This window comes from Salminus brasiliensis, chromosome 3 (genome assembly GCF_030463535.1).
Source record: "Salminus brasiliensis chromosome 3, fSalBra1.hap2, whole genome shotgun sequence".
Classification (NCBI taxonomy): Eukaryota; Metazoa; Chordata; class Actinopteri; order Characiformes; family Bryconidae; genus Salminus; species Salminus brasiliensis.
The window spans coordinates 32,332,828-32,359,343 of record NC_132880.1 but is presented as its reverse complement, the minus strand read 5'-3'; the positions used below and the strand labels follow the sequence as shown (position 1 = coordinate 32,359,343).

The 26,516-nt window shown below is 39.3% G+C and overlaps 1 protein-coding gene across 2 annotated transcripts; it reads right to left on the bottom strand.

The window, feature by feature from the left end:
- Positions 1–635: 635 nt before the first annotated feature.
- On the bottom strand, positions 636–25,631 carry ldlrap1a (low density lipoprotein receptor adaptor protein 1a). Of its 2 annotated transcripts, XM_072675905.1 has the most exons (10): positions 25,462–25,631; positions 14,651–14,793; positions 13,368–13,480; positions 12,394–12,508; positions 10,996–11,068; positions 10,310–10,399; positions 7,812–7,924; positions 6,912–6,946; positions 4,863–4,894; positions 636–1,945 (listed from the first exon to the last, which is right to left on the bottom strand). In XM_072675905.1, the coding sequence occupies exons 1-10, from the start codon at positions 25,520–25,522 to the stop codon at positions 1,899–1,901; spliced, it is 822 nt and encodes a 273-aa protein (XP_072532006.1). In that variant the 5' UTR covers positions 25,523–25,631; the 3' UTR covers positions 636–1,898. The 2 variants fall into 2 exon arrangements, with proteins under 2 accessions (XP_072532006.1, XP_072532005.1); XM_072675904.1 differs by lacking the exon at positions 4,863–4,894.
- Between the last annotated feature and the right edge of the window lie 885 nt (positions 25,632–26,516).

The following is a 26,516-nucleotide window of genomic DNA, read 5'->3' as shown; positions in this document are numbered from 1 at the left end:
CAAATATTACACCACCTCAGTAAAATTCTACTGATCATCATTCACATGGACTGAGTGCTTAAAACACTAACCGAGGAGGAAAGGCCTACCCATACAAAAACTTTCAATAGTGAAAATATATTAGAATTTATATTGTGGAATACACACAGACATAATGATATGATTGATTTTCACTGGGGGTGGGGGGTGAGGGGGGGCACAATATACTTGTCTGGGCATATTGTGGATATCTGCAAGTTTCTATTGATTAGTATTGTTTAAGAATTTGTTGCTACAGCATGTTGTCTACATATCAAAATATTATGATAAATCTTGTGTATTGCAAATATGTCTTTAAACATAATGACATAGCATTTTTACCATATCACCCCACCCCTCCACCCCACTCCCACTGTTCACATATTACTGTGAAATGAACCAGAGGTCGAAGTGTCGGAAATAGCCCATTTCTATTGGTCAATTTGTTGTGTTCAAGAAAACAAAAACTTTGGAAAAACCTGAGCAAATGAGCAGAAATCATTTTTCTCTTCACACATTTCATAGGATGTGTTATAGTGGCAAAAAGCAAATACATTACTGTGCAATGCTTTAAAAACAGCAACTTGAGAAGGAAAAAATACCTTCTTAACATTCAATGAACGTAAAGGTAAAAGATTTTATTCCAACTGATTTTGAGCATTTCTATTTGTCCATTCATCAGGAAATATTGACACAATGTACACAACTCCTCCCTAATTTAAATTCTGTGAAAGGTGAAAAAATACAGATACAAGGTTTTGGTGTGACAGCAACGATAAATAGGTGTTAAGTGTCCCAGTGTCATATGCTGAATACAAAATAATTATGAGTTATGGAAGATTCTACAGTGCATCTGAAACCTGTAGAGCATGTAGAATTACATTTCTAATACAACATCCGATATATTTCTCTTCTTTAACAATATCATCTTTCAAAAGTGAAGATCAAATCTCAAGGCAGAAGACTGTCATGTAAATATATAATTATAGTACATCATTTAATCATAGATTACATCATTTATATTATTGTAAAAGTTTCCAAAAGGCTTAAACAGCAGTGTAGCTCTCAGCTTTATAGAAGAAATACTGCTACATGGAAATAATACTGACACTAGAAGCAAAGGTGTGGTACACTACATGTCCAAATGTTTCCAGACACCCCTTATAATGACTGATTCTCCATAAAAAAAATACACCATCAATAGAATAGGATGCTCTTGAGCAAGCCTAAGCTCACCATGTCCAAAAAGGTATAAAGCCCTCCAACATTAGGTTGTGGTTCTTTGGAGATTGGTCCCCCACTGGTTCTAAATGACCCAGGACCCCATTCTAACTAGTGAATCTAGCTACTACTACTGGGAACACTGGTATTCATTATTGAACACTCAGCTTGTGCAATCTCCACAGAAAAGCCCTACCACTAGAATAAGATGCTGTGGTGAAGTAATGGAGCTCCACCCAATTCCTTTAGGATAACTGGAGCCAAATCCTTAGAAGTAATGTTCCAACATGTAGTGTAAAGCATTTCTAGTTAATGCTTTTACTGCAGCAAAAAGGCACAAGCTCTTGAGAAATGTTGGATTAGCAGCTGTCCAGGTTTTTGGACATGTAGTGTAGCTCTAGTATTGACCAAGCTCTGAAAAACAGACTATATTGCTTTGGTGTTTGAGCGGTTGCCTCAGTCTGGATGGCTGGAGTCTGGAGTCCAGTTTACTGGAGCCAGTTTGCTTTTTTTTTTACTCTCTTGCAACTCTATCATCTCAAACATCTTCCAATGCGGTAGCCTTCCAATCCGCTCTCAAAGGCAAAAGAGGTTGCCAGTGCTGGCTGTGTTACTGTTGGCTTTGTCGTTTGCTGGGTCTGAGCTGCAGCCCAGAGGGGTCAGCCCAATGTCCAAGACCTGGGGGTTAGTACGGGACTCGGCAAGTCTGGGCAGAGGGAGACAAAGATAGTGTGAAACACTGTTCAATGAGTGCGGTAAAGGACTAGGACTATGACGGTCAGGGGAACACAGAAAGACATAAAGGAAAATCCACTGCCACTGTGAACAGAATCAGTTATTATCACTATTACTGCTACTAATGTTATCAACTACTGCTACTGTAAGAAATTAGACATGTTACAGCGGTATCGGTAGATAACGGTATCTGGCTGATATTAGCAGAAAATGCTGGATGATATTAGGGGGAAAAGAGAAAGAATCCAATGGTGAGGTGACTTTAACTGTGTGTTAAATACTGAGGGATAGTAGTTGAGTTGCCTGGTTATAGATGCTCATCTTAAAGATATTATCAATAATAATAAAAAAATCAGTATAATAATTAACCCTTTAACAGGCATTGTAACCGCTTGGTAGACCTGTTGGTAGAACTATTGACGTATGGGCGTATTGGCGTGACACGGCCCTTAAGATGTTTACTTCAAGTTACATGAAAAGTTTAAGGAGGGGGAAACATGCGTGACCGCTCAGTTGAGTTGCCCAGTTAGGGTAAACAGAACTAAACGCCAACAATAGCTCTGAATAAACACTGCACAAGATCATGATACCAATTTCTTTACTACACTGAAGTACATATGTAATTGGCAGATCATTAAAGTCATTTACTCTACACATAATAATAATAATAATAATAATAATAATAAGATAAAACCTAGTAGTACTCATTATTTCTGCCATAGCAACTTTAGCTGAGGCTGACTAAAAAACATGGAATAGCTACAGTTATTTACACAGGCAGCTAGCAATAATTATACTTTAAACATGTGAGTCTGGAATTCAAGGCATGAAGATATTAGTCCATGTTTGATTTGTGCATAAATAAATAAACCTTATTATATTCTAGCCCCATTGTTTTATTGTGACTGTTCTATATGGCTAGAATTACCCCAACGGGGCAAGTCAACTGGGCCTGGATCAAATTAAATTATAACTTAATAAACAAACAAGCAAACAAACAAAAACAAACCATCCACAACCCATATATCAAATGAAATGCTGATAAAAAAGACCTAGGGACAGATTTTTACCAATAAATATATTTTGGCAAATGTATTTCTTAGTTTTATTAGTATTTCTTAGACTGCATTTCTTAGACTGTTAAAAGGTTAAAGCCTAGTAGGATAAGTACTGGATCAGTATTGTTATTCAGTTTTCACTTCATTTCAGAACATCACTTCATTTTTAAACATTAAAAACTAAATAGAAAAGCAAATTATATAAATATTTGTATTTTGCGCTATTTGTAAGGCTAGATACAGAGATACTGGGCAACATACACAGCCTGTTCTGAAACAGAAGAACCCAATCTTATCATTAAAGGGCTGGTGTGGCTGCAGGTTTTATTCCACTCAAGTAGAAACACCTGATTCCACTGGTTTAATCAGTTGGTTTCAGTCCTTAAGCAACTGCTTTGTTTTAGGGCTGCTCAACTGAAATGAAAAGCCACAGCCACAATGGATACGAGCTGTGTGGATGAGATCTGGCAACAAACAACTTGTAGAGAAATCAGGTGGGGGAAAAAAGTGAAATCTGGTGAGGAACAAATAAAACAAGGCACACCAAAAGTGATGCAAGTTTAAATGGACTAAGTACTATACCACCGAGTAAGGCTGCACAATACACAGTATATTGGTTAATCATTATGAAGTTCTGGGTCTTTGTGATACGGATACAGAGTCCCCAATCATGATTTTCTACCATGTGTTGGAATTATCCATAACAATCATGGCATCCATATGATCCAACAAATGTACATTTTTGGTGAAATTAAGGCAGATCTTACCTAAATTAAGGCAGATCTTACCTACCTGTGTGATGGTAAGAGTTTTCAACTGTGCAAGACACTACAGGCAGAAATGAGCAATTTGGTCCAATTAATCATATATATATATATATTAAAAGAAAACATCTTTGCTTTTAATAACTCAGACAGTATTAATCATAAAGTTATAAATATATGCTTCCGCAATATGCAACCCAATTTGCATTTGCTCGGGTGTATATTGCTTTTCCAAAAGTTTTAATGAACACTCAGCTCAGCCACACTGCCACATATCACTGAAGAGCTTATTTTTCTCTAAAATCTAATTATAGCATGCAAATATGTCAACATCCTTTGTAATAATGACAGCAGTCCAACAAATGAAGCATGTTTTCTGAAATGTCATTGGGTAATGCAGGTCTGAGGCCCATTCTTGAAACTGTGTTTCTCATAAATCAGTTTTTCCTACAAATTTAAAGCCAAAAGTGGTGTGGTTCCATGGAGTTTAAGAGGTTAAAGAATATAAGTAATCAACTAGCAAAGATTAACAGTGATATGTGCCATTTAAAAAAAAAAAATCACCTGCAGTGTCTTACCTTATATATCAATAGCAATAGTTAAGTAAAGTTAAAAATAGTTTTATTTACTTATAGTGTATTTTGGTCTCCATGTTGACTTGTGTGTTTAATAGTACCTAAGGTATTTTTGGATCCTAGTCTATACAAACTAGCTAAGGATATTTTTCTGAGTATACAGCAAAGCTGTTTAAGAGCATCTGCTAAATGCCTTACATATCACAATTTGATATTCTCTTCATATTGTGCAGCCTTCACATAAGTGGAAGAGGATGACATCGACTGACTGATTTGCACTACAGACATCTACTTCTTTAGTGTGCAAGACTCAACAAATGTAAAACAACAAATGGGAGTTTGATCCAGAATCATTTGGAAGTAGAAGATGTGGGACGGGAGGAGGGGAGGGTGTTGAGGACATATACACTGGGATAGCATAATTGGGGATTGTAATAGGGGAAGGGGTGAGCGGAGATTGGGATGGTTAAAACTGGACCATCATTCATTACCTGGAGAGTATTCAAAGCTATCCAAACTGCAGCTAAAGACAGAGAGAGTGAAGCAGAGAGGAGCTTTAGTGTGCTGCTACTTCTCATTCAAAATCTCCTGGTCCCTTCCAATAGATGGTGCTGCCAAAGGGCTCTTGACTGAAGGGATTTACCACATCAGTTCAGTCATCAGATGATGTATTACTTTCTTACTGAGCACGAACATGAGCACGCATCACATTAAAGAGGAGACAGTAAACAAACAAAAAAAACATTTAGCAAATTGTTCAAACAACAAACAAATAAAAATTCATATTAATTAAAGCACTGTTTTATGACTGCTTTAGTGAGATGAACTTTCTATAGACTATAAACTCAATTAGGATTTCCCAAACTTCCTTTACACTTTAAAAAATTAGGCATGTTCTTCTTTTCTGAAGAACATGCCTTCAGGGTTGATCTATTAATAATTCAAATTAAGTTTAAATTAATTTAGGTTTGAACAAAAAATTATTATATTTAGATATATAATTATATATATATATATATATATATATATATATATATATATATATAATATATAATTATTTTATAAGTTTTATTTTCCATTTTCTCCCCAATTTGCATATTTTACCCAATAACATGCAACACTCCAGACACTGGGAGGAAAAAGACCGACACGTCTCCTCTGACACATGCCCAGCCAGCCAACGGCTCTTTTTCTGAACCGCCAATGCAGCATCACCAGGCAACCAACGCGCTCTGCGGAAAGCACAGTGTACCTGGCTCTGACAGAGTGACAGTGCCTTATTCTGCTGGACCAGAGGAGCCCATTTTAAATCGAGGTAATGTTCACTCTGCCCTAGCCTTACATAATTTAACCACTATATCCAGTATAAACTACAGAAAACTGTATTGAAATAAAGCTTGAGTTCAGAATCGTTAGACAGAAGATATTGAAATTTGTCAGCAAAACAACAACCATTAAAAAAGGTTCAGAATAACATGGAAAAGGTTTGAATATGTTTTGCCTTCTTCTGTGAAATTACCATGTACAAGCAAAAGGAGTAAAAGGAGAAAAGCCTAAAAAATGACAAAACAGATAAACAAGAGGTTTGTTTAAAGTATTTAAAAGTGAAAAGTATTTAAACTATTAAAGTAATTGTTGAATAAGTTCAAAGTCAAGTTTAACTGCTTGTTACCACATTAACTATTTGGTTTAGGTTAAAAAGACAACTTTTTACAGCATAGCCTAAACCCATAGTAAAGTACAAAAAGCAGAAGATGCTCACTTTACTACTTTACTGTAAGTAAACTTGTAGAACTGAGTAACTTGTAGAACTGCAGCAGAAGTGTGTCACTTTTTTTGAGACACTTCAGATCCAAAATAAATCAGAATGAACTGAAACAAAAAACACGTAGAAACTGAAAAATAGTGACTAATTGGATCTGAGGAAATAGTTGAAAACTTTCCTCACAAACATACAAGAGAAAAAGTAAAGGTTATGCAATAAAGGCAAATCCTTCAAAATTGTACCTGGGTATATGTAACTAGATCCTAAACACAATGTTCTGCAATTGTCTGTAAGTTTTTACTTCAAACAAGTCTGAAAGATTCTTTTATTCAGCTCTCATAGACTCAAAACATTTAAACATTTGCTGCATGTCACACATGTTAAATAGCCCTTTATCAAAGAGCTAGTGGTCCTTTAAGCAGGCCTTCTCTCCGAGGGGAGGATTTGCAGCTACTGAGAAACGCATCACAGTTCAGTTCACTCAAGCTGATTAACTGAAGGCCTCAAGAGTCTAAACTCAGACAATAATTCACAAGTGACCTTTTCATGCAAGTTCTCCTCAAGTCCCTCAAAGGCGCCATTGTAACACTGTAGTCAGAAATCAGTGTGATATGCATGTGTTTATCAGAATGCTCTTTTCATGCTGTTATGCTGCTCAAGGACGCAGACCTTCCAGGTCTAAGTGGAGGAAGATAGCGAGGATACCGAAGAAGACATTGCAGAGAGACAGCAGGTTACAAGTGTGTGCATTTCTGTGGCTTTCAGTGGGTTTTACCTTGAAAAGGCTTCATCCAGACCATCATCTAACTCCTGCAGAGAAAATGATATATACAAGTTTGCTGAAGAACAGATTTAGTGTCGATTTTTGTAGAATGTCCACAGTTTATCACAGAAACGCTGTTACCCATTTGAAAAATAACTAAATATGTATAAAATATTTATGTTTCATAATGTAAAAATGCTTTTATGTGTGCAAAATCATCTTATAGTATAAAGTAATGTGACCCATTAACACTCCACAATATTACATTGTAACTACAGGTATTCCTCAGCAACTACAGCTATCCAAAGTATTCTATTCTAAAGTAATCTGTGACGGTTAATTTTCCAGTCCAAAAAAAGAACAGGTAGACAACATTCAGGAACCTTCATGTTTGAGAAAGTAACCCTTTCATTGCTACACACTCTATTGCTACAGTTCTTTGAGAGATGCCATAGACATACTACTTTTGGGTCCATAATAGAAGCATTTTTCCACAGAGATGTTTGTGTGAACCTTTTAATGGTTTAAAGAAGTGGACGTAATAGTAACAAGTTCTTTACGCTCATATCTATCTCTCTCTCTCTTTTATGGTTCTTCATGAAACCATTTACGGCATTTAAAGAGCATCCACATATCGTAAAAGCTACCAAGGATTCTTCAAACTAAATGGTTCTTTCCTCTCGCAGATCATTTACAACAGTGGCTCTTGTTAGGACTAACCACTGAAGGTTGCTTGATGAACCAATAATTAGTTCTATAGCTCTACCGCTCTACAGTTTAATTGTACACTGTAGTAATGGCCTCAAGAATCTTAGAGAAAGTCCTGTAGTACTACAGTAGTTCTTCATCATAAGAGCATGTCAGGTTTCCATGACACACACACACAGGGTGAAACTTGAGTGTGAATCTTACCCAGATAGTGTTGTTGTTCTCAGATTCATTGTGGTTGTCCACATGGCTTTCCTGGTTGTCAGTATTTTTTATGGGGTTGTCCTCAATATCCAACAGGTTTCCTGTTGCTGCATCTAGAGCCAGCACATGGCAAACATTTTAAATGGGGCATTATATAGCATTATTTCAAGACAAGTTTTCCTCAACGTGTTGTTTGTATTATTAATTAACACAGATCTGACCATCTGACTCCACAAGATCTCTGAAGGTGAAAGTGTTAGCAGCAGATCCTTTAAGTTCTGTATGTTGTGAGGTGACCCTGTCGCTGGTTTAACAGTTGTCCTTTCTTGAACCACTTTTGGTAGCTACTGACCACAGCATACCAGGATAAAACCCACAAGGCCAGCCTGATGTTTTGGAGAGGTTCTGACTCAGTCATCTGGCCATCACAATGTGGCTTCTGCTTTGAACAGATCACTTCAAGACCTGACTGTTTACTTATATCCACCCCTTGACAAATTCCACTGTAGATGAAGTGACTTTATGTGCCTTTATGTAGTTCTCAATTAAATCGGATCTGGCTCTTTAAGGTACATATACATAACTCTTACATTTAAAAACTGAACATTTGCTTTGTGTACACTACAAGCTGACAAGCTACAGTTTTGACAAATGATAAAGAACTGGTGTACTGGTTTTGGGAGTACTAGGGCTAAAGGCTTGTAGTAAAGGGTCATTTAAAGTGGGTTTGGTGTAAAAGAGTTTAAACTCAGATTTCTTTACAACAGAGGCAAAAGGTCTTGAACACAAATATTGCCATATTTTTTGGTTCTTATCCAAAACCACCAGCGGACCTACATGTCTATGTTTTTTTTTAATATAAGGATGAGGAAATAAAATAGTGATGAATCTGGGGAAATAGAACTTTAAATGTACTTTAAAAATGACTTTCAGCTCCAAATTGTGACACAACAACCCAGGAATCATCATTTTCATACATCATGAATACTATGGTATTTTCTTCATTATCACAGGTGTGTTTTAATAAAACGATGACACTGCATGACTTCAATTCATGTGTTCACTCATTTGAAAGAAATAAAGACCACAGTATCCCATACATTTATCCTGCAGCATGAAGCTGAAATTCCACCTTAAAATAGCGCTGCACTTACATTCTGGCCCTTGTAGCTTCTGCAACATTTAAGATGGAAGGGAAAATTCCTGTAAGCCGTCATTAACTCCAGCCTTGTTGGTGCAGCTGTGTTTGTTTACAGGGTCAGAAATCACCACGTTCTGACTTCAGAGGCAAAAGTGTTATACTGAGGCCATGTGACAAGATGGTTAAATGATCAGATGCTGGTGTGACACATGGGGACATTCCCACACTGCTTTAGTGAGTAACGAGGGAAACATCACTGGAGAGTATTTTGAGCACAGAGTTTAAATGAGAGCAAGCGTGACGCCACTATGACAGGTTAATGTACGCAGAAAGAAAAGCAGCGGTTGTGTTTTTTGCATCTTGTCATTTCCAACAATACAGAGACACAATGATTTCCCCTGAATCTTAGAAAAGCAGAACAGCAACCTTTCATCACCAACAGTGATGGGGCGTTCAGTGAGAAATGGTGGTTAGAAATGTCTGTATTTTTGTCTGTGCCTGATTTAGCTGGTATTTTAATATGTGGAAATAACTCTCATGGAAAAAATCCTTTGGCTCTGGATGTTGTACAAGTCCAGTCCCAATATAAACTGCTTACAGTTCTGTACCCTTTGAACATGATGAGTGACATTTCTGAATCATAGCACATGCAGGAATTACCTAATATACTCCACAAACACTATAAATCCTTTATGCATAAAACTTGCACATATAAATACATACAAGTACACTAAACTGACAAAAGTATTGGGACACCTGCCTACTCATTGTTTCTTTCAAAATTAAAGGGTATTTAAACAAGAGCCTTCAGTGAAAAAAGCGTTAGTGAGGTCAGAATGTTCACCACCACACCTCATCCCAAACTCAAGTAGTGGAGTATTGGATGGGAGCACCAGCATTCCACTTAAGGCAATTTCACTGCTCCACAGATCAATGCTGGGGGCTTTATGCCCCCTTAGCCCACTCCTGGCATTAGGCATGATGCCAATAGATTCATGTTTATCTGCTCCAGAGCCTCCTAGTCAATTGGCAATACTTCTCTACAGGGACAAAACAAGTTGTGTGTGTGTGTGTGTGTGTGTGTGTGTGTGTGTGTTTGCAAGTTTTGCAATTAAGCAAACTTAGCTGACTGCATTCATTAGAAAGGGTGCCCACAAACATTTAGACATATAGTGTATCAAATCACTGTTGGTAGGAATTCTATCTTACCTTTCGCAAAGCTACATGGAAAACCATACACAGGTGAAAAGGTGGCAAATTGTTCCTCTGCAAACTTCTAACCAGTGTCTAACCAGCCAGTGTATAATGTGCATGTGTTTATGGGTTTATACAATATGTATGGCTGTATGTGTAGTACCTGTTCCTTTCAGGCTGACTATGCTGTCTGATGTGTCAGGTTCTGTGCCATTACTAATCTCTGCAGCTGGACCGGACTTTTCTTGCTGCTCTATAAAATAAAATACATAAATAATAACAGTAATTAAAACCCAAATATAAGACACAGAACATTAACATACCATAATTAAACACATAAAATACAAAACTCATATAAAACTAAATACTAGGGAAGTGACAATACAAGAGAATCGCAGCATATCATATTGTATCGTTTCAGTGTTTCATTAGCTAAAGCATTGGAGCGGGACCCTATAAAGCACGGTTTACTTTCAAATACTGTCCTTTTCAATTTTCAAATATGTCATATTGTACATTTTCAAATAGTTTGAGTGTTCTAAAAACACTCTAAACTAAAAATGGGGAAAAAAGAACAAAAAAAAGAAAAGACACCACAGTGCAGCAGATCCAAACACCACTTCTGACAAGAAAATTAAAGTGCAGTGGTCACACCAACTCCCTTAAAGATCAAAAGTGTCGGTGGCCTTTCCTTCAAAGGCTCCCCTAGGACTGTAGCTGTGGCTTCTGGCCAGTCCAATCAGGCTGATAAATGAGAACCCACTTCAGCCTAAGATCCTCTCAGCTGGCTATATAGCACTGCTACTCGAGGTGTGGACAGCTAATAGCAGCTCTTAACTGACACCATACCTTCTTTGGCATGCTGCCAGAACTCGAAGGCCACTCTGAAGGCTTGAGCTACGGTCAGCGTTACGGCCTGGGCCTGAGAGAGCAAGGGAGAGAGGAGGACGGTGAAAAGGCAATGCTCTTGCAACACTCCACACAATTAGGCATCCGACTTACTACTAACAATCTTACTTCCTTTATTCCTTAAGTGTTTTATATGCCTGACAATAAATAATCACAGCATTTTCCTTGGGAAACCTGGAAAGACTATTTCAAGAACTTCTTTAACAGCTGTGTCTGCTCTATCTGATATTTTAATATTGTATAAAAGTAACCTTCACGAAAACTTTTTACAATAATTGGAATCTGGCAGTTGTTCTTTATATTGGGTCACAAGAAATGGACCAATAGAAATGCACCAGTCTTGGAATAAAATCTTTTTTACATTGACTTGAATTGAAAGTTAACACATTTTTTCCTTGCACTATAAAGGTTGCCTTTTGGAGATAAAAGGTTTTTATATATTGTTTATATATAATTTATAACATTTAATTGATTACACTGCTGTAACAACACTGAAGACAGTATTAGGCCTACTACATGGATGACTATTCATAATTACAACATGATGTTAAACAACTTTAGACAACTTTGGAACTCACAAATAAATGAACGTTTATAGGGTCACCAAACTATAACTGTTAGAGTTAACAATTCCATTTTCTTAACCCTTAATACATGCCCAACAGTACTGTAATAGCACATACCCACCCTTTATGACAAAAATTACCCTTTTAATAAAAATAACAAATAATTAAATGTCTATGCCTATTAAACATGCTTTAGAATGATCACTACAAATATTTTAAATAATCTTTGTACTATAGCCAAAACACCCTGCTCCTTAGTGGCTACACAGAGGTTGGACAAGAACATTAACATCTAAACCGTCTCAGACTGAAGGTCTTACCATACTGGGGACACAATATCCCCAGTTCTACAGAACAATCTTATCCACAACGTACATTTCATGTTCAAAACCAAAAGTACAGCACACAACTAAACAGCATAGTAAACGGTCAGTTTTGTCCATCTATTAAAGACTACATAACAACCTGACACAATCTGAGGCAAGTATGTAGTGATATAGAGATGTGGTCTGCACAATGCCAACTGAAACACACCTAGTTCTCAATTGCTTTGATAAACATATAATTGTAAAATCTAATGACTGTGAAAAATGATTTCCAAGTTGAATTAGGCTAAAATAATTGCAGTCAAGTGATCATGTAATATTTGTAACAGGCTTGAGACACACAGGTAATTATGATATGTAATCAAGAGGGCCTACGTCTGCTCCTTGGCTCTGAACAAAGTTAGTTTCAGACGTAAAACCCCAGACCATGCAGTAAAGACACTCACCACTTTCCTCTTGGCACAGAGGAAGGCATGACACTCCAGTGTTTCATTTTGTTGGTTCTGGGCAATGTAAGCAAACACCTTGTCATGCATTTTGTCTGCTGTACAATACGATATTCTGCAAAGAACAGGTCCCAAACAGGTCAAAGTTGATTATTGTTACACTGACTACTGTTCATAAGTTAATCAGTATTAAGGGATGCACCAATATGAAAACTATCCACATTTTGTATGTATATGAAAGAAAAACAAGATTTTTGAGGAAAGCAGTTGATATGTGATCTAGTTTAAAGAACAAAGCCTGCTTCCAGATTTCTCTTGGAAGTCCCCAATGTAATGGATGTGTTCAACTGCATCACCAGCTCACCTGATTTAACACCATGAATGCATGAATGTTATTTGTATGCATTCTAATACTAGCACTTTAGCGAGCAAATAAACACTTACTGTCAAGATAAGCAGCTTTTTCATTCTGATTTCCATAGGAGCCTAAACCTTTTGCCCAGTACTGTATATCTGCCACTACATAAACATTTATAAGATTTACCAAGATTACCATTAGAGACAAATATAACATTTACCTCAGTATGGAGTTCAATAAATGCGTCATCAAATATTGATTTGCAAACTAAACATCTGATCAATGTTGACATTTTAATCAAATATCTATAGAACTGAACCTGATTTAATCACTCATCCCTAATAAACAATGTGTTTTAGGTTTTGGGCTTTTTTTTGTTTGCATAATGAAGAAATGCTAATTGGTGGGGTATAAGCTCCCATCACTAATTAGTTACAATGCAGTGTTAATGCAAAACTAAGGATGCAACTTCAAGGTTTGACTACATGGACAGAACACACCCCCTTTAATATTAGTGCTACATCCACACTAATATTAGAGATTTATTGCTTGGTCATTTGAAGCTTTACGAGCATGAGGTGGTGTTTTACACAGGTGGAGTTGGAGAGAGCTTCACCTGTATATAGAGACACTCTCGATCAGCTGATTGGACACATTGTCATAAAGAACGATTCCCTGAGGCGTGACCTTCAGGGCCACCTTGGGGAGCTTCCTTCCACTGGCTTTAGCCTAGGAATCAGTACAGAAGGAGAACCTGAGAACAAAGCAGCAGGAGCCAAAGGAAAACTACAAGAAAGGTGATGGCCAGATCTACAAACAAAGAGCTACAAACATGGACAATAGTACCAATTACAAATCTAAGTAGGCTACTGGGTACAGTGTTTTTACAATACCGAGAAATTTATTATTAAGAAATTTCTTATTTCTTAAGCTTAAACCAGTGGGACACAGAAAGTGACAGTATTTTCTGACCACCATGTACTGTACACTAATTGAGAAGAGCTGATGCAAATAGCACACATACAGAACGCAACTGAGATTCATCAGCATTGATTTTGGAACAAGCCTGCTTATTAGCTCAAAAAAATCCTCAAGTACTGTAATTTGGTTCTGAAAGACATGGAATTATTTAATAATCAACACTGGAAACTTGGATGCCATTCATTCATTTTATATTCACAATAGATAAATACATACATACATACATACATACGTAAAAACAGGCCTAACCGAATGAATGAATCAAAACAGATGGGTGTACTGGCATAGAATTGTTATATGATGAAAAGGGTTGTTTAGATCTAATCAGATCCAATGTTTTACATTAAAAAATAAAAATAAAAGGTTCCTAAATGTGCAGTTCTAAGAAAACTGTAATGGTATAGAAAACTTGAATTATTAAAAATGAAAGAACAGTACCATAAGAAAGGTTCTATCCACATTAATCCACTATCCACGAGTGTCTAAACTTGAAACTTGAATTTTTAGCCTTTTCAAACTAGCTGAGGTTTTTCTTGGGTAAATAGCAACACACTTTTTTAAGTCACTCTGGATAAGAGCGTCTGTTAAATGCCTTAAATATAAATGTAAATGTTAAATATTATTCATAGAACTTTATGCTCTAGCCAAGAACAATTTAGTAACAGTGGGATGAGATGGGGTGAGATGTTTGATGGGGTAAAGCCTTTAAAAGCCTTTACTCAATTTTCGTTTCAGGCAAACCTTTGAGTAATGTAGCTGCATTTTCTACAAAGTCTTACTATTTGGTTGCAGGCAGAGGTGACATTTAAATTGTTCATTTGTTCGCTCAATTTAAATTAAATGAATGAATAGTTATGAAAATAATAATAATAATAATACAATTATTACTGTGTGTCGTCATTGTGTTGCCTTACTCACTGTTGCAACAATCCTCTTTACAGCAGCAGCTGATTGATCTTCACCTTTGGGCTGGTCCACCAGAGTCATTCCCAAATGCCGTAGGTTAAAGGTCATGCCCTCCACGAGGGTCTCCTTGGTGTCTGTCCAGTTCTCTGGAAGCTCTGTGAAAACAGGACAGGGTTTATGGTTTATGACACAATGTTAAAAATAACAACCTTTCTGCAATCGGCCCAAGGTCAACACACACAAGCCTGCAAAGAAACATGCTACTGACAGCAGCTGTGTGTAGAGTTAAAGTACAAGGCTGTATGTAAACACATGTACCAGGCAAAATGGGTTGGAAAGATATTGCACATTATAAATGTCAATATTTGTTTTATTTCAGCTGAGCCTCTCAGCCCCTCTAAGCCCCTCAGCTCAAAAACATTCCTGGAAAACATGCCGGTTGTCCTTGCCGCCTTTAAGCCACTCCTTGCTTTCCCAAAATCATATCACAAAGTTGAGGCCCAAACATACTCAGCAATAATCGAAAACAGAGCGGCTCCAAATCTCCAAGGATGAGCGCTCTTTATCTGAGGCCAAGTCTGGGTTACTGAGCATGTGTTTATGAGGCACTGCGACGATCCGTGGAATGTACAGATAAGCCTTGATAAGAATCATAAAAAGACCTGAATATGGCCCAATTTTCCTTTGGGATGGGTGGAACTGCCTCATTTCTGCCTTTCGTCCTTCAAGTCTCCTCTTTACGTTTAACTTTGCACAGTATATATTTGACAGTAAAGGAAACCCTGTGAATAAACAGCAATGTGTAACATATAAAGTTGTGCAAGATTACGATATTTTACCATATTGTGAGAAATTGTTATCATGTTAACACTATGCTTTTCTAAGCATATCGAGGATATTGTTAGTGCTAAATAAACACTGATCGTCTGCACGTTTCCTTACAAACAGTGTAATTAGACTGATTTAATTAGATGAGATGAAGCAGATGTTGGGGGAAAAAAAAAAATCACAGACAAAATACATAAATAATAAATATTGTGCATTGTGACAAATATTGCAATTTAGTATTTTTACCATATCGCCCAGCCCTATCTTCATATATTCTATCACGTGTATAATAGCTTGTATATCTGCAATAGAATAAATAGTGAATATGCATATCCTACATTTCTTTATTGTGTATATGCAATGTATATTTTATTACCGCAAGGGACAATGCAACTACATATTTCACTCATCTTTACACCTGTGTTCATGTGACATGACAAGAAACAGGGTCTGATTTGCTTTGATCTGCACACCAAGGCAGACCACATCTTTAAAAAGCTCTATTACCCTTAAAGTGAACCCTGGATGGTAAGGGGTTGTCCATGTTGAAGATTATATTAAATGATGATGTATACACCAACTGGAAGTGCTTATGAAGTGTTTAGTATTAAAACCATGACAAATGGGGCTAAATCTGTCTATTAGTGGGTCATCGCTGATGTACTGTCATGAGGTCATATGGTTGTACTGATCATGTCACACCAGAGCTGGAAAGGTTGACAAATAGAAAATAAAACAAATATAAAAGTATTGGGATACTTGACCATTCATTGATTCTTAGATGAAGATCTGATTGTATGGAGATTTGATTGTATTCAGAGTCAAAAACATTAGTGATGTCAGGACTTTGGATGATCACCATCCCACTTCATTCCAAAAGTATTTGATGGAGCACCATCATTCCAGAGAGCATCACTGAATGCTGGGGATCTTTTTACCCCTCTAGCCCCAACCTAGCATTAGGCATGGTGCCAATAGATGCATCTGCTCCAGAGCAACCTACAGAGACTAGACAAACTGTCTATGTGTGCATTTAACCAACTCTGTCAGCAATGGCTGCTACCTAAAGTAGCTGAATTAATTAAATAAGGTGTCCACACATATTTTGACACAGTCTATATTTGAGTTCAATTAGAACTTCTGTTCCTCGCTCAGAGAGTGCAACAAAGTCAACTATTACTGGGATTTTTCTGTGTTTATTAATAATTAAAGTGTACACATACTAATGATGCATACATAGTTTATCAATTAGGGTTCCCTTATACATATACAAGGAAACCAAATGCACACAAGAAAGTTCTAGTCCATCTTTAGAAATATGTATAATAATTGACCAACACTTTTGGCTGGCAGTGCTGTATTTCGAAAAGGAACACAGTCCATCTAAAACCTGAGAATAACACACACACACACACACACACACACACACAAAATAATAGATTCAACTGCTATGGCTTTCTCAGTCTCTTATTCGATACACATAAAGGCCATATAAGATGGAAAACTTCACCTTTCAGGCCTGACTTATGGTCCCTCACCAGTACCAAACTTTCCCACAGTGATTTAGGGGTCTGGAGAGAAGACTTTACTGTATAATTTCCCAGACTACCGGTCCAGAAATAATATATCCTGCACAGAGATTATTGATGATTGTCCTCTCCACCTGGAAGGCATTCTCAGAAGCTCATAAACAAAGAGGGGCGTAATAACACAGCTGAAGTGATGGGCAATCTCACTAAATACTGATTAGTGGGACCCTCAGAAGCCCTTAATCACAGTGGAAAGCTCTACTTTACTTGAATGATTATCATCGGGTACCATGCAAGGGTGGAGTGACCAATGAAGGGTTCAGACTGTGAACTTTGCACTGCACAGACTTCCCTAAAGATGTCTGAACAGATATTAGGAGATGATTTTTTATAACATTTCCGAAGTTGAAGCAGAAGAAAAAGCAGTCATTTTGACCCCTTAGGACATCTTTGTTCAGATTATTTAACAGGAAATGTCTGCTGCCAGGAAACAACCCAAACATCATAATGTAAACTAAAAGGAGGATATTGGTTAGTTAGAAACTTAGGAATGCCTGGAATGCTAGGATTAACTTCACTGGATCTAGGGCAGATTGAGAGGCTAACAGATTTGTTTTGAGGTCACTTACAAGTTTAATTAAAGGATAAATTTGCCAAATGTCAGTTAAACTGCTACATTTTATAGCCTCAGTTTAGAAAAAAAAAATCATTTCAAAATAGCTAGAAAAAAAATTGATTTAGGAGCACAAATACGTTTTTTAAGTTTTCTTCCATCAAAAAATAATTTCCATTAGCAACAATGCTCACCACCAACATGCCCCAATATCAACACATTAAACATTTACTAATCACCCCAAATCACCAATTTATCATCAACAGAAAACACTTCTTGAGATCATGTGGTAAACCAGGACTTACAGGACAAGGCCTTTTTAAGCCACAGATATCATATAATATCTCACCAATTTAACAGCAATGCACAGCAACACTGCCTGTGACAAATGAAACACACTTAATGAAAACCTCTAAGACACACATTTGTTTTATCCGAACACATTTATGTATCGTTGCTAGCCTGCAAAAACCCTACATGTCCATTTTTTTATCACTTAATTTCTATTGATCCATAAATCATGACCTTTTGACACCATGCACAAACCACTGCTAGATTTTCAATGTGTCAACATTTAATGATGAACAGACCAATAGAAAAGCTCAGAAATTACTGAAACGAACAACATCTTTTTACACGACTTCCATCAACAGTTATACTGTACACTGCAGTTTTATACAATTTACACACACTCTTTCCAGGGCTGTACCAATATACAGTGGGGGAAAAAAGTATTTAGTCAGTCACCAATTGTGCAAGTTCTCCCACTTAAAAAGATGAGAGAGGCCTGTAATTGACATCATAGTTAGACCTCAACTATGAGAGACAAAATGAGAAATAAAAATCTGAAAATCACATTGTCTGATTTTTAAAGAATTTATTTGCAAATGGTGGAAAATAAGTATTTGGTCAATAACAAAAGTTCATCTTAATACTTTGTAATATATCCTTTGTTGGCGATGACAGAGGTCAAACGTTTTCTGTAAGTCTTCACAAGGTTGGCACACACCGTTGCTGGTGTGTTGGCCCATTCCTCCATGCAGATCTCCTCTAGAGCAGTGATGTTTTGGGGCTGTCGGCGGGCAACACAGACTTTCAACTCCCTCCAAAGGTTTTCAATGGGGTTGAGATCTGGAGACTGATCCACTCCAGGACCTTGAAATGCTCCTTTGTTGCCCTGGCAGTGTGCTTGGGATCATCGTCATGCTGAAAGACCCAGCCATGTTTCATCTTCAATGCCCTTGCTGATGGAAGGAGGTTTGTATTCAATATCTCACAATACATGGCCCCATTCATTCTCCTTCGACAGCTCTTTGGTCTTCACCATAGTGAGTTTGGAGTGTGACTGTTTGAGGTTGTGGGCAGTCTTTTATACTGTTAATGAGTTCAAACAGGTGCCATTAATACAGGTAATGAGTGGAGGACAGAGAAGCCTCTTAATGTAGTTGTTACAGGTCTGTGACAGCCAGAAATCTTGCTTGTTTGTAGGTGACCAAATACTTATTTTCCACCATTATTTGCAAATAAATTCTTTAAAATTCAGACAATGTGATTTTCACAATTTTTTTTCTCATTTTGTCTCTCATAGTTGAGGTCTACCTATGATGTCAATTACAGGCCTCTCTCATTTTTTTAAGTGGGAGAACTTGCACAATTGGTGACTGACTAAATACTTTTTTCCCCCACTGTATCAGCTATGTGGGGCTGATGCCCCATGGCCCGAGCATGCAAGGGACTCAACGGATGGCACTGAGCCGCATAAGCAAGTGTTTATTCTGCATCTAACTTTATTTAAAAGTGAAGACTTATAGAACAATAATTATTTCATTTCCTGCTCAAACAGGAGTATCAGTCTTCAAGCTACAGAACCCATGCCCACCCCCAGTCCTGTCTCTTATCTCCTGTAGCTTAACGTTTCTTATCTCCTCATATTCTGGAAGCCTGTTTACACCTGCCATTGACATGCAAGTATCCAGATAACATCTGGATGTAGGTTGACCAGACTGTTTTCACATGTCACTAACATGTGTCCCAAATGGGCTTTACTTCCTTAAATGTCAGTTTCTCATCACAGTCTTTTAACGGTTTTGTGGAACGGTCGGGTTTCCACAACGCGGTAGAACAATGGATGGTTCTCACATTCCTATAACGATTGTTAGAAGAAATCAGAAAAAACAGTGAAGGACTACTTAAACTGCCAGGGAACACATTCTGCAACACTGACATCATCTACCAGTAAACACACACAGACAGAGCGAGAGAGAGAGCAAGAGGGAGAGATAGGGAGAGAGAATCCACAGTAAATTCGAACGTGAACCATTCACCCTCCAGCGCATGTTGCTGCCAGTTGCAAACAGGCTCAATGTGTTGTAGCCCACTAGAATACTAGTTACAGACAGGTAACGGCCCACTTATCACAGTATTGTGGAGAGTCAAGTCTTTGTCCTTCATTTTAATGTACATTCAGATGCGTGTGTGTGGGTGTGGGTGTCTGCCTATGCCTGCATGCGGATTCGCCAAAGCATCAAGGCCCAGAATATGGTCAGACTCTTTTAGAAGATTTCTGGCAACTGACACCAGGTTAGACAGCTCACTGACAGTCAGTGACACATCTAACTTCTATATGGCACATGTTGTTCTTTATGGACGTGTAAACCTATTGCGGTGATGGATTTCTCACTCAATGCAAATCAGTGTGTGAAATTGTCAAATGTGTCACTTCCTAAGCAGTTAAAATTGGCATGTAAAGGATTGAACCCATTTTTGACTTTACCAAAAATCAGACTCCGGGTGAAAGATCTTGGCATTCATGACCCGTGTTGCTGATCATTTACTTTTACATTTATGGCATTTAGCAGACGCTCCTATCCAGAGCGACTTACAAAAGTGCTTCCCTAATTTCTTAAGAATAACCTCAGCTAGTTTAAATAGACTAATAGTTCAAAGATCCCTCTAAGTTTAGACACTACTAAACACAAGACAATAAGGAGACCATAGTACTCTACTCTTCTCCAAGTACAGAAGAGGTGCGTTCAGTTTGCGTTTGAAGACAGTGAGCGACTCTGCTGTTTGGAGACCAAGGGGAAGCTCGTTCCACCACTTCGGTGCCAGGACAGAAAAAAGCCTGGACGCTTGTCTTCAGTGGATTTTGAGGGATGGCGGGTCGAGCCGAGCCGTACTCAAAGCTCGAAGGGCTCTTGGTGCAGATTGGCTTTTGACCATTGCCATCTAGTAGTCAGGGTTTTGAATCTGATACTGGCAGCAGCTACAGGAAGCCAGTGAAGAGAGCGCAGCAGTGGAATGACATGGCTGAACTTAGAAACATTGAGGACGACCCATGCCGCTGCATTCTGGATAAGTTGCAGGGGTCAGATGGTGCGCAGAGGGAGACCAGCCAAAAGAGACTTGCAGTAATCCAGTTGCAGAGTATACTAGTTGCAGAGTTGATCAGTCGTGTAGGGTGAAAACCACAACCAGTAAAAGATTCCTGATCACACGACAACAAGTTGAGTAGTGTGTAGAGCACACATCGGAGTTGTGTAGCATGAACCTGGCATTAGGGATAAAGAGAATTTGGAAAATGGTCATGACTTAAAAGGAAATAAAAATGCAGACCATGGGCCTGGATCATGATCTTAGAGAAACATCTGCTAGTCAGTACTTCAAGCCTCGAAACATGAGCAGCCATTAAGTGAGCGGCCTTTTACGAAATGTGGCAGCTGGAAAGGCTTGAACAGCTGCTGCTGACCATGTTTTGCTGGGGCATACCCACCCCCAGTCTGCATCAGGTCGTCCACCTGTTTAGTATGAGCAGGACACCGACACACAAGAGATCCTAAGCACTGGCTATAAATCGTCCCCCTATAGGTCACAATAAAAAAGTCAAGTCCAGTCACTCTTCATTAGAAAGCCATGTTTGTTCAATTGGCGCAGCTTCTCGTTTGAGGTGTGTGACTTTGCAGCTCTGGAAGGGCACCCATATGCTCCTACCCTAATGGGGAGTTACTTCTATAAGAGAGCGGTTGGGTGGCTTGTGAAACGGGAAGGGACTTCCCGTTTGCTTCAAAACATTAGTAAATGAGCTGCTGCTGAAATTGCTCAAGTATTTAGTCAAATTTTAGTCTGTGTTCCTCCCTCTAAGTTTGTTTACTGTTTATTTGCATCTGTAGGTTAGAACTTCCCCTATCCACCTTATTCCACCACAACCTTTGTGAAAGAAGTTGCGGTCATTTCGTATCAAATGGTTTACAGTCATATCCTATTGAGGCGAAGACTGATCAAACAGCTAGCTATGCTAACCCAACAGTTCAAAAGGCTACTTAAATGTTATTTTGGGCTATTCTGAGCAGAGCTTACTAGCTGTTCAACACAACACAAATATTTTTGTGGGTCTTGTGGGGCACCATATCCAAAGAAGTGGACCTGTGTCTGTGGTTGAAGGAACTCAATTTAAACCATCCACCCAAACATCCATACATCTGCTCTAACAATTATTTGGAGGGGAAAGATGGATAGGGAAGTGGCATGAGGTACGACGTTAGTCTAAGAGCTACCCTAGCCAGTCAAGAGCCTCCCAAGTATCCGACGCATTTGCTTTATCGATAAAAGATGTTCTGGAATTGGTGCCCCTCCACAAAATGGCAAGAACAGCCTTATAGATAGTGGTTCGCCTTAAACTTCAGCCACAGACTCAGGTCCTTTTCTATGGAAGGTGATGGATATAAGTATATGTATGTTCAAGCAAAGTCCTCATCTTCTTCGCAATTACTGCAACTGACGCCCTCTAACTGAGCATATTACACCACTCACTGTATGTTTATTATCGCTGTGGTTGTTCTCTATAATCCAATATAATGAATCCAATGTAGCACTCGAAGTTCACAAAGTAACACAAAGTAAACAAAGCCCCCCGTGGAGGAAAATGAGGTGTATAGCTTTTGTCAATGGAGCATGGAGCACTGAGGCCTAGCTGGGATATGAACGTACGATCTCCTCACACTTGATGGGCAGCCAGTTAGACTATTCTGCCACTCCAGTATTGTGAAAGTACACTGCATTTAGGGTGCACGGTCCTCCTTTGATTAGTGTGATGGCTCTGTTCCATGCCTGAGCACAATACAGTGAAGTACAGCACAGGTCCACTTGAAGAGGTTTAGCTGGACTCGGACACCGTGCCCGAGCACAGAACCCGAACATGACTTCAGTGAGGCTATAAATCGATATAATCGATAAATCTAAAAGGCATGTGAGAAAGCTGTTTATCAGCGTACCTAAATCCACTCCAAATGAGCCACAAGTATATACAGTCCATGCCACCTGCTTGATCAGGACTGCACACGTGGGTTAATGCACAAAAACTTCGCTCATTTTTGCAATAAATACGATATAAAAGATCATTAAAGCGACGCAGATCAGGTATCCAAAGGGTCTCTTTCAGTGTAACATCTCTGGATTAACCGCTATCCTCCTGTATGAAGTTCTGTGTTCTGTCCAAATCGGGCAGGTGAAGCAGATCAGGTAGCAACGCTTTCCTTCAACCCAAAAGGCTGCATCGTGATGTAAGCATGCTTGGGATGAGCTCGATATGAGTGGAGACCTCCAGGGGAGGGAGGAGGAGGGGGGGGCAATAGTGCTCGGGTACAGTACAAGGCAACCAGGCCTAGTGTGTGAACACCCTAAAACATAGTGCAGAGTACATTTACCTTTATTTGTCAGGAGACAGGAGATAAGCACCAGTTCCCACAATACCACAGCCCTCCACCAGGAGTGCGCTACCTACTATGCTACACCAGCACTACCTAGAAGCAAAAATAAGGGAAGTTCATAAAGTACCGTAGAGAACAGCCTTATTTCTCTTGTTCACTTTCACTTTTCAGACTTGGGTAAATAACTAAAGAGCATGGGCTTACAGAGTCACACAAGAGCAAGGCACCTCACTGTGCTTGAACTTGGCCGAGAGCTTGAGCGACAGGTCTAGAATTCCTTCTGAAGGCATTCCCGCCTGTCGTCATGGTGTTAAGCCCTCTCAACCTCTAAACAGCTCTTATGGGGGTCAAGAGAACTCTCAAGTTCTCACTGTTCCACTTAGGGAATGTCACAAATCAGGCAGAGCTGAGAGGCTCCCAAACGGTAAGGGCAAGGTTTTTGCAGCTATACAGTCAGCTATACTTCTACTGAGAACTGTAAAAAGGCAAGTCCAACATTCCTTGGGTATTTCACAGCTAGCAAGCTGTAATTTTGTAACAACAAGGGTCCCAGGACAAAGTCAGAGTGGAAAGCATTGATTCTGCATGGAACAATCCTTTAATTAACGCTGAACTCTAGCTGTGACCTTACTGAGCAATGCCCCGAAGCCAGGCCAATGTCAAAAGCTTGGGTATTTGGGACTTTGTTGAGCTTTACTCCCTGCAGATTTCCCTGCAGCGAGCACATACAGGCTACCTTCTTAGGCGATATAACGATATGGTGGAGGTATTTCTTTGTGCAGTAAGCATTTAGATAAGAATCGATACAAATAAACAGACAATAATGAGAGGGATGTGAATGAGCGTGTTAGCTTAACCATTTCCAGCACTTTCCACACACCAGGAGGAAGGCCAGTATCTTCAATGCTCAGTCAGGGCCTAATCAATCCTGCATTAAAGGAAATCAGGTGATCCGCTGGTGGCTTACTGAAGCATACTCACCAGTTTCTAACAGAAGAGAACGCTTCAGGAGATCAGGTTAGGGTCAAAAGTTCAAAATCAGACACAAAGCAGTTCAGACCTCCAAGTTCCTGAAAATTGGGAAAGGAGCTGTTTATTAGATCAGACAGATCTTCAAGAACTTGAAGAACATCAGAACTTAAACACCAAAAGCTAACAACTGGGGTGAAGATGTACAGTAGGGTCTAACCAGTCTGTTTGTTTGTTTGTTTGTTTGTTTGCATCCCTGTGGTTTTGTAATGGTGGCTAATGGTTCGTAGTGTTATTCTGTGTTTTCCTGGGCTGGGTTTCCTGACAGCATCTTAACGCAACTAGCTACAGCTCTTAAATTGCCAAGCGAGCGCCAGACTGACCACTTTCTATAGTGGTTCAGATGATCCTAGATGCCTTTGGGAAACTGATGGGTTGGGATCAAAAAAAAATAAATAAAAACTATAAAAATATATACACACACACACACATTATATATATATATGTGTGTGTGTGTGTGTGTATAAGAGGCATAATAGTTTAAAAGACAGTTTAACAGGTGATTAGTGACTGATTCTAGACATGTTAGTGCTATGATTTTCTAATGGGATCTAAAAGGTTTCCTACAGGAAACCAGTGGTCTCTAATGGCAGACACTGAAGCAGTTCCCACTAGGATGCAAAAACACCAGACTGTAATCCTGTAATCCAACAAAACAAACACGTTTAGTTTAAATAGTTGCACATTTTTAACGTCCACACTTTATTAATATTATCTTTGTACCCAAGCATCGACGAGGAACACACACACACACACACACACACACACACACACACACACACACACACTGTGGTCTGTCCTCTACAACACACCGGCCAGTTCAGCTCAACTTTTCAGTGGGTGGCTCAAGAAAGTCAGTAAAAGACCCGGGGTCAGTTCTTACACTGGACGGTAAAGAGATTCACCCATTAAAGAAGAAGGAGGAGAAGCGACTGGGTAACACTTTAAAGACGAGGCTGGATCTACACCTACACCTCGTTCCCCCTTAAACGGGACAGCAGCAGTCAGTCAGCAGTCAGTCAGCTACAGTCAGCTACAGTCTGGCGCCTCTCTGTTTAAGGTGGACCTGGAAGTGCAGGCTGGTGAAAAACAGCGAGCTGCACTTTTGGAGTTACTCACTGTGGTGTTTGCTAAAACTGGGACTGCGCAGAGCTCTTCCGGCTGATTTCAGCACATCCATCCCCGAGTCCTGACAGAAACCGAGCTGAAGAAGCTGAGAGACCCCGACACAGCTCGACCTCCCGGCTGCAGCCCGCTCACCCGCTCACCCGCTCCTCGACTTAGTGTAGGAGCTCAGCTCTCTGGAGCCTCGTCCTCCCCGTGGGCGGAGCTACAGCCGTCACTCAACTGGAAACCCCTCCCGCTGCTTGTTTGATGTGTGCCACTAAAACGTGGGTTTTCTTTTAAGCTGGAATTAGAGCCAGCAAAGGGTCTGCAACTCTCCACAGAATCGTCCACATGTGGACCATGTCACCCCCATGTGGCTATCAGAGAAATCATCATAAGGTTGGATTTTTATTTTCCCATGACCGGATCATGTAAAACTGAAGGCAGTTTAGGTTGTTCTGTTTCTTCCCGCTTCAGTTCTTTTATTTTAGGTTTAGTTTAGATTAGATGTGTTAGATATTTGGCATATCAACAACCCTGATCAATATTCCCTCTCCTGGTTCAAGATGCCCTATGACATCAGACTGTATTCCTCTTAGACAAGACTGTGAACCTTAGACAACCATTTTCACCATTAGTGTTTGGACACAGAGGGTGTTCAACCCATCCGTGCAGTAAACACACACAGTGACAGTGAGAGCACACGTGCCCGGAGCGGTGGGCAGCCATTGCTGCGCCGCCCAGCGAGCCAAGAGGGTGAAGGGCCTTGCTTAAAGGCCCAACTGTGGCAGCTTGCCAAGCCTGAGTATCGAACACACAACCCTGTCGTCAATAGCACAGAGCTCTAGTATCGCTGAGCCTGGCATAGTTGAATAATTAAAGCATGTGGAAGTGACATACTGTGACCCTTAAACACTGTCATGGCCTCCAAAATGAGGCTGGAAAAACAGCCAATTCCAAAACTCCTGAACTATTCCAGATCAGTCTTGACTCATTATTTTTATGCCCCCGATATTTATTTAATCCTAGCCCGAGCGTGAAAGCCGTAGTCAAAGCTGGTGAAACGG